The sequence below is a fragment of the Lolium rigidum genome, chromosome 4 (assembly GCF_022539505.1).
Source record: "Lolium rigidum isolate FL_2022 chromosome 4, APGP_CSIRO_Lrig_0.1, whole genome shotgun sequence".
In the NCBI taxonomy this organism is placed as follows: domain Eukaryota; kingdom Viridiplantae; phylum Streptophyta; class Magnoliopsida; order Poales; family Poaceae; genus Lolium; species Lolium rigidum.
In genome coordinates, this window is record NC_061511.1 from 265,157,384 (window position 1) to 265,165,650 (window position 8,267).

An 8,267-nucleotide genomic window follows, 5' to 3' on the forward strand; every position below is an offset into this window, starting at 1 on the left:
AACCTCGTTCGACGATCCGTCGGCCGCGCGCGCGCGTCACCGTCCACCGTGCGAGGCCCCTCCGTCTTTCGCGCGAGACAATGCCGACGACCCTGCCATATCCTTCGACACGGCAGGCTCCCCGGCCACCTCCCATTGACACACGGGAGGGCACAACTGCTCGTCCCGGCAGCATAAACATTGAGGAGGAGCCGTTGTTCGGTGAGGGCCTCACACAAGCCGCAGCTGCACAAGCTCGAGGTCGCCGGGTAAGCAAACGAACCGCCAACTACACGGAGAAGGAGGACAAGGTGCTCGTCGATGGATGGTTGACCATCGGGCAAGATGCGTTGACGGGTGCCGAGCGGAAGGGGTCCGCATTCTAGCGCCGGATCTATGAATACTTCCATGAACATCGCAAATATGGACAGGGAGCCATTTGAGAGCGACCGCAGCGAAATATCGCTCCAAAAGAGGTGGGGAGCAATTCAAACGGAATGCAACAAGTTCCACGCGGCGTATGAGCACGCGAGGCGGCTCCCCGTTAGTGGCATGGGTGTGAATGACTTGGTATGATTCATAACCTCAACTTATTCATCCGATGTTTGCACATATGTTTATCGTTGTTGTCTCGCTTTGCTCTAGGTGTGGCGAGCTTTGGAATTCTACAAAGCCAACAATGGAGAGAAGACCTTTGCCTTCCCTCATTGTTGGAAGGAACTCCACGGCACCCCCAAGTTCAAGGAGGGGTACGAGGGCTACATGGCGACCTTGACTGGCAACAATCCCGCCAAAGATGCCACGGTCATTGACCTTGATGGTGGGCAGCCTTGCGGTAGCTCCGCTTCTCGTGCAAGTCGTCCACGCGGCCACAAGTCAACCAAAGCCGACATGAAGCGTGATGCGTCATCCATGCTATTGTATGACACTTTGAAGGAGATGCATGCGGACAGAGAGGTGTTCACGGACAAGAGGGATGAGAGGAGGCGCCGGGAGAAAGAAGAGGACAGGAAGAAATTCTTTGATGTCCAGCAGAAGAAGCTCGAGATTGAAGAGGTCAAGGCCAAGACCAAAGCTAAAGAACTTGAGAGAACTTGAGCTCATAGCAATGGCAAGGGCCAAAGAGGTGGAGCTGAAGGCGAAGGAAGTTGAGCTCAAACGCCAAGCCGAGGACAACCTCATCATGAACGCCGACTTGACCAACATGAGCGAGGCGAAGAGAGCTTGGTTCGAGAAGAGACAGAAGGAGATCCTCGAGCGCGCAAATTGAGTTAGACAATCTCAATTGTAATTTTTATATTTTTCTCAAACTATGGCACATTTTATTTGATTTATCATGGTACATTTGATAATATTTGATGGTATTTGATAATATTTTATGTTTATTATATATTATTCTATGTTTACGAGATATTATTATATATCAAACTAAGGATCTGTGGCCAGAGGACCTATTTTCCAAAGAAATAGGCCAAATGGCCAAATGGCCAAATGGGTGACCGCTTCGTTGGGCGCAGCATACACCTGGGCAAAACTCGGGCCGGGCCGAGCTTCGGGCCAAGCCCGAAAAAGCCCGAACGTAAAATGCCAAGCCCGAGCCCGGCCCGGCCCGACCGTCGGGCCTATAAATTGAGCCCGAACCCGGCCCGAACAGGCAAAAAGCCCGGCCCGGCCCGAGAAGCCCGGCCCGAACCTGCCTAAAGTGCGAAACCGTAAGCCCGAGCCCGGCCCGGCCCGACGTTCGGGCTCAAAATACAAGCCCGAACCCGGCCCGAAGTGCAAGCCCGACCCGGCCCGGCCCAGGATTTTCGGGCCTGATCGGGCCGGGTCGTTCGGGCCGGGATTCCCATGCCCAGCTGTAGCGCAGCACGCGACCCAAACGGACGCGCGGACGCGGGGCTCCGTCCGCGCGGGCACGCAAACGGCCCAAAACGGACGGCCCAGCGCATCCGTTTGGGTCGCCCGGTTGGAGATGCCCTTACAACTTTACTGAATCATATGTATCTAGAGGCTCTAGACATGTTTAGAGAGTGTGTTCACTCATTTCAGTCCACACTCAAATACTCTCCAAAACTATAGTTCGAAACAGGTGGAGTACTACAGAGCTTAACACTGCACATGCGGATGTTGGGTTGAAAACAGGAAGGCAGGATTTGCACTCCTATAGCTACTAGGATGCTAGGTCAGACAGGAAAACGCACTTCCAGCCGCTGCAGATGTAGGATGTAGTACACATGTAACAGGGGACCAACCCTAGGACAGACAACAAACATCAGAACTATATCGGGCCAAGATGACAATGAGATGCATTCATCTAATTGTACACGATCTGTTCAACGGAGCACATTATGGAAGAAGGAAATCAGGAACGCGTTATTAACGGCCAGTACAGATGATGGACAACGAGCACAACGTATCACATACATGGGTGAAATCAATTGAAACTAGGGCAGACAGGTCCCTTCGACAGGCCAAGGCGAACCTCCATCCCATGGTGCATGTCCGGTATACGGAGGCTGTCAGAGTCTTGGGGCACTGCAAAGTAGCAAAGGAATAAAGAATATTAATGGATAAAACATTTCTAGCAATATGGAAAAGGGTTTGTTACAACTTGCAACGACAAAAGTGAATAAAAAAAAAAGCTAAAGCATAATTTATAGTGGTATAACCACATTTTTTTCGCGAAAACGCAAAAGCCCTGCGTTTCAATGCATAAATAGAAAACACGATGTGAGTTGGTTAAACTTCAGGGCACAAGCTTAGATCACCTGAAACGACAAAATTTTGAAACACTGTTGTTTATTTTAAATAGATTCCTTCAGAAACCATTTGAGTACCATTAGCTAATTACTGCATAGAAACAATTGCATTTCATAATATATAGTTACCATCACCATTGGGTATATCCTACAGCACAAATTTTATACTACTTGCATGTCAAAGAAAAAGAAAAACTTTAGACTATGCAGATCTTGATTTTCTAAAAAAAGTCCTTCAAAGATAACATCAGGTTACAAAGAATTGCTCGAGTGCATTCGACTGTGAGCAAAAAAAACTACTCCCAATATAAAGCTAGAGAGAGTTTAGTGACAACAGTCGTCCCTAACTCGGCCAATGCAGTTCATATACTAGCAAGTTATTACAAAAAACGCTTGCACAAAATTGTGGAACAGCAAGCAAGAGGATTGATGGAGTACAAAAGGATAACGGTCCTTACTGTTAAGATAATCTTCAAATCCGAAATCATCCAAGGAACCTGTCATTGCCTCATATCCTAGCAAAGATGATGGTAATGCACCTGGGGGCCTTTGGAACCTGGCAATACATAATTCCATCAGACAAACATTTTTTAACACGTCACCTATTTAAACTTCCAAAAAAACAATTGAAGACAAGTTCTCAGAGTATTCAAAAGAAAAGTCAAAACAAGATAAGAAGTGCATCCTCAGTTCCTTACCCTTTGTCATTGAATTGTTTTACTTATTGTTTGTCACAGGAAAATGTGAATAAGAAAAACCTCAAGATATGCTTGTGCTTTAAAATAGAGCAAGACATCTAGGCATTCCAAGTAACCCCAATGAACTGTATCTTACATACTATCGTAGGGTAGCAGCCGTTGCATTTGATCTATGGAAATGCTCTTGAAATTTAGATACAGTCAACCAGGTATCTTGAATACTGTTGTATGCAACAGTCATAGACTGAAATAATCCACTGACATGAGCAAGCATACAATTTTCGGTACAATCCACCGTGCAGCACAAGAACAAATGGAGTGTCTAGTAGTAAGTGCTTATATAGTGCAAGGAAAATGACAACGTAGTGCAAACAAACTATTTGCAAAACAGAGCTAATGATAACCATCCTTTTTCGAGCTTGTACGGATAAAAAAAAATAACTGCAAAACTAAGGTAACTTTTGTCTAATCTATTCCTTTTTTTCAGTATTAGGACATGAGTTTCTAGTTATCCGAAATACTCTTGATTAAGCCCCAAATTAACTTGCTGAGAACATTCTATTTGGTCTACGGATGCAGTACTGACTAGACATTTTTTAGATAATTAGATAAGTAAGTTCTGAGAGTTCAGGAAGTGGCGTTGCAGCCAGACCACATCCTGATTACAACTCTGTACTAAATCAGCAACAACTAACATGGAACGGAGTAGGGAGTACTTGTAGGTGCAAGGAAAACAACAACGTAGTGCAAACGAACTATTTAAAAATCAGAGCTAATGATGACCATCCTTTTTCGAGCTTGTACAGATAAAAACAATTAGCTGCAAAACTAAGGTAAGTTCTGTCTAATCTATTCCTTTTTTTCTGTAAGTAGGGCATAGGTTTCTAGTTATGTGAAATATTCTTGATTAAAACCCCAAATTAATTGTTTGTTTGAGCTACTGAACTTGCTGAGAACGTTATAATTGGTCTACGGATGCAGTGCTGACTAGAAGTTCTGACAGTTCAAGAAGTGGTGTTGCAGCCAAACCACATCCTGATTACATCGCTCCAAGTTCTAATCAGTACAAGCTCGTTCATGCCAATATAACTTCCCGGGAGGGGGAAAGGAGGGGCAGACGACCGAAGCACTACCTGGAGAGGATTTGGGCGTCGAGATCCTTGCGGATGTTGAAGGCGGATCCGTAGATGGACTCCGTCCCGAACTTCTTCTTGTCGTCCCAGAACTTGCTCTCCTGCGCGCGCGTCGACACGGGATTTTTCAGCAGCGCTAGGGTTTCACGAACGAGCGAACGGGGAGATCGGAGAGGGAGGAGGGAGGAGGGCGGCGGTTACCGATTGGATGGTGGCCTGGAGCGGGTGCGGCGGCGCGAGGTCGCCCCTGACGCTGTCGTTGACGCCGAAGCGGAGCACGTCGTGGCTCTCGCCGAACCCCTTCTTCGCCATCCCGCCGTTCGCCATCGCCGCTTTTTCCTCTGTTCTTCCCTTCGGATTTCTTACTTTGTGAAGAAGAAAGAGTGGGGCTCGTCTTCTAGGATTTTAGTTGTGTCCGAGTCGTCGTCCTCTCGTTGGGCCGGCCCAACAGCTGCTGGTACTCGCAGTTTTTTTAAACAACCTCCTTTATTCATGTTGATGATATCATTGTCACGAGCTCATCAGATTAGGCTATCTCTGGTATTCTTCGTGATCTCAAAAGTGATTTTCCACTCAAAAATATTGGTGACCATAATTTCTTTTTGGGCATTGAAGTAAACAAAATTGGTGATGGTTTGCTTCTCACCAAGAAAAAATATGCTATTGATCTTCTTGCCAAAGTTGGTATGATAAAATGCACCTCCTCTCCTACATCTTTATCCTCCAGTGAAAACTTATCCTTGACTAAGAGATCTCCTCTTGGCCCTGATAGTAGTACAAAATTTAGAAGTGTCGTGAGTTCTTTGCGGTACATTACATTAACAAGACTTGATATATCATTCTCTGATAATAAGGTCTTACGTACTTTACGTACTCCAGCAGATGCTTATTGGGTAGCTACCAAAAGAATGTTGAGATATGTTCAAGTTACTATGAAGGTTGGCCTTACCTTTCAGAAGTCATCCTCTATTTTCCTTAGCGTTTTTTCAGATGCAGATTAGGCAGATTGTATTGTGGATATGAGATCAAGAAAAACAAATTACATCGTCTTGATCAAGCACTGAAGCTAAGTACAAAGCCTTGGTTGATGCTATAGCTGAAGTAATATGATTGAAGCTTTACTTGATGACCTTGGTGTTCAAATAAAGGACAAACATTGCTTATGGTGTGATGGATAATTTAGGTGCAAACCATTTGTTAGCAAATCCTATTTTTTATGGTAGGATAAATCACATTGAGATTGATATGTTCTTGTCCACTAACGGACTCGCATTAATAAAATAAAAAATCATAGTTTACATAATAAAACAAGCTCATAAATAATTTACGAAGGTATGAATCTGTTATCACCAGAATTTGACTGAGTCAGAGGTGGGCCGCGATCAAGATGGACTTGAAGATATATACATGGAAGAAATACGTGAATCGGCCTTTTATACCAAGTTGGGCTTAATTGCCTATGTATCTGTAATATATTAGATCGCATCTTAGTTTAGAAGTTAGAATCTTACCCGTGCACGGTTTAGTGCACGCCCACATTAGAAAGTCCGCTGGACTATAAATATGTATCTAGGGTTTATGGAATAAACAACAACCAACGTTCAACCACAAACAAATCTCGGCGCATCGCCAACTCCTTCGTCTCGAGGGTTCCTACCGGTAAGCACCATGCTGCCTAGATCGCATCTTGCGATCTAGGCAGCGACAAGCCTGCCCACGTTGTTCATGCGTTGCTCGTATCGAAGCCTTTTGATGGCGAGCAACGTAGTTATCTTAGACATGTTAGGGTTAGCATTGTTCTTCATATTACATGCTATCGTAGTGCAACCCTTGCATGTCTAGCCGCCCTTACACCTATCTTAGGTGTAGGGGCGGCACCCCGCTTGATCATAGTTTAGTAGATCTGATCCGTTACGGTTGCTCCTTGTTTCATCAAGGATTAGTTTAAAATCCGCAATAGTTAGGCCTTACAAAGGGTTGGAGGATCCAGCGGCGTGTAGGGTGGCGTTTGCTAGCCCTAGAAAGGATGTTCCGAGGATCAACCTCGTGTTGGTTTTTAGGCCCTGTCTAGGATCGGCTTACGGTCACCGTGCGCGAGCGCGAGGCCCAATCGTGAGTAGGATGATCCGATTATGCGGTGAAAACCCCAAGTCGTCGTAGATCTAATCAGCTTTATCTTGATCAAGCAGGACCACCATATATTCGGACACCTCGTCTGAATCATGGGTGGATCGGCTCTTTGAGCCGATTCACGGATAACCCGAGAGCCGATCGAGGCTCGTATTTAATGTTTACGTGTGTGCCCCGCAGGAAACTAAGCGAGGCATCATCCACACCTTCCCGACCGGGTATAGGTCAGGTGGCACGCCCTTGTGATAAACATCGGACGTGCGACCGGGAGGCTTTGCGGGTCGTCGCTCCGAGGGACCGGGCCAGCCGCAGCCCTAGTTGTTCCCGGCTCTACCGTGTTGCCCGTCTCCGCCCGCCGGGGGTTTCGACGTCAACACATTCCGGCACGCCCGGTGGGACGACCTTCGACATCCACAACATCGCCATCTACATCCGAGATGGCGGAAGACACTCCGGTCACGTACGAGGATCCGCTCGATGAGCTCAAGAAGAAACATGACGAGATCAAGGCAACCCTCGAAGCCGAACTCATCGGCTCCTTCCACCGAACCCGCTCCCATGGCGTCAGGTGGAAGGGTTTCACACCTGAAGACGCACTCGATGGAGTGGACCTGTCCGCCCCGTCAGAAGAACGCACCAGGTCACTGCGGCAGGAGATCAACTACATGGTCGCTCATTCGCTGCACCGCCACTCTGAGAGCCTGGTGAACACCTTGGAGCGTGTCGCTCTGCGCGTCGTCAAGGAAATCATGAGCCACCGGTACTCTCCGTCGGGACCGGCTCGGGGACTTTCAAGGGAGAGATGCCACTCCAGCCCCAGCCGTTCGCATGGGCAGCACCGGAACCGCCGAACTCATCGGCATACGTCGTCTACAAGATTGGTGGTGATCCTAGTGACTACCAATTCCTACCCGAGGCACCCAAGGAGATCCCGCACGGATACGCGTGCGCATACGCACTGGATCGCAACGCCCGGGCACTCTCGAACCAGGCTGCAACGTCGGGGGCCTCTCGGAACGGCAGGAGGAACGTCGGGAGCCGATCCCGAGAAGCAATCGTGGCTAGCTAAGTACGCCACCCCGACAAACCTCCAAAGCCCAGCTCCCGCAGCTTGGCTTAGAACCGGAAAAGCAAGCATGGCTGGTTAAGTATGCCACTCCGGCGAATCTTCGTGGTTCGACACCTCCAGCCATCACAGCGGATCAGATTTGTGCAATCCTCGAAAGATCAGTTCGGCATGATGCCGAAAAGGAAGGCGTTCGGCTACACCAAGCCGTACCCCAACAACTACGAACTGATCCCGCTACCACCCAAATATCGGCTCCCGGACTTCACGAAGTTTAGTGGATCAGATGGTTCCAGCTCCATCGAGCATGTGAGCCGATATTTGGCACAGCTTCGGGCACGATCTCAGCGTCGGACGAGTTGCGTGTGAGGTTCTTCGCACAGTCCCTCACAGGATCGGCTTTCGGGTGGTACACATCGCCGCCACCAAACTCCATTCAGACTTGGAAGCGCTTGGAAGAACAGTTCCATGAGCAGTATCACTCGCAGGCTTCCGACGTTGG

At 47.8% G+C, this 8,267-nt stretch overlaps 1 protein-coding gene across 2 annotated transcripts; it reads right to left on the bottom strand.

The window, feature by feature from the left end:
- Positions 1-2,036: 2,036 nt before the first annotated feature.
- On the bottom strand, positions 2,037-4,928 carry LOC124650466 (cyclin-B1-2-like). 2 transcript variants are annotated; one of them, XM_047189983.1, is made up of 5 exons: positions 4,771-4,928; positions 4,570-4,670; positions 3,197-3,294; positions 2,404-2,514; positions 2,037-2,232 (listed from the first exon to the last, which is right to left on the bottom strand). In XM_047189983.1, exons 1-4 carry the CDS (start codon positions 4,894-4,896, stop codon positions 2,414-2,416), a joined length of 426 nt encoding a protein of 141 aa, XP_047045939.1. In that variant the 5' UTR covers positions 4,897-4,928; the 3' UTR covers positions 2,037-2,232; positions 2,404-2,413. The 2 variants fall into 2 exon arrangements, with proteins under 2 accessions (XP_047045939.1, XP_047045938.1); XM_047189982.1 differs by lacking the exon at positions 2,037-2,232 and having other exon boundaries at positions 2,241-2,514; positions 4,771-4,926.
- Positions 4,929-8,267: the final 3,339 nt, after the last annotated feature.

What these genes read in the sequence shown, in the direction of transcription:
- LOC124650466 (XM_047189983.1), bottom strand. Translation starts at nt 4,896, where the DNA reads ATGGCGAACGGCGGGATGGCGAAGAAGGGGTTCGGCGAGAGCCACGAC. An exon ending in GACGCCCAAATCCTCTCCAG is followed by an intron (nt 3,295 to 4,569) that starts GTAGTGCTTCGG and finishes ATGTATTGCCAG; the next exon opens with GTTCCAAAGGCCCCCAGGTG. An exon ending in ATTTGAAGATTATCTTAACA is followed by an intron (nt 2,515 to 3,196) that starts GTAAGGACCGTT and finishes GCTACTTTGCAG; the next exon opens with TGCCCCAAGACTCTGACAGC.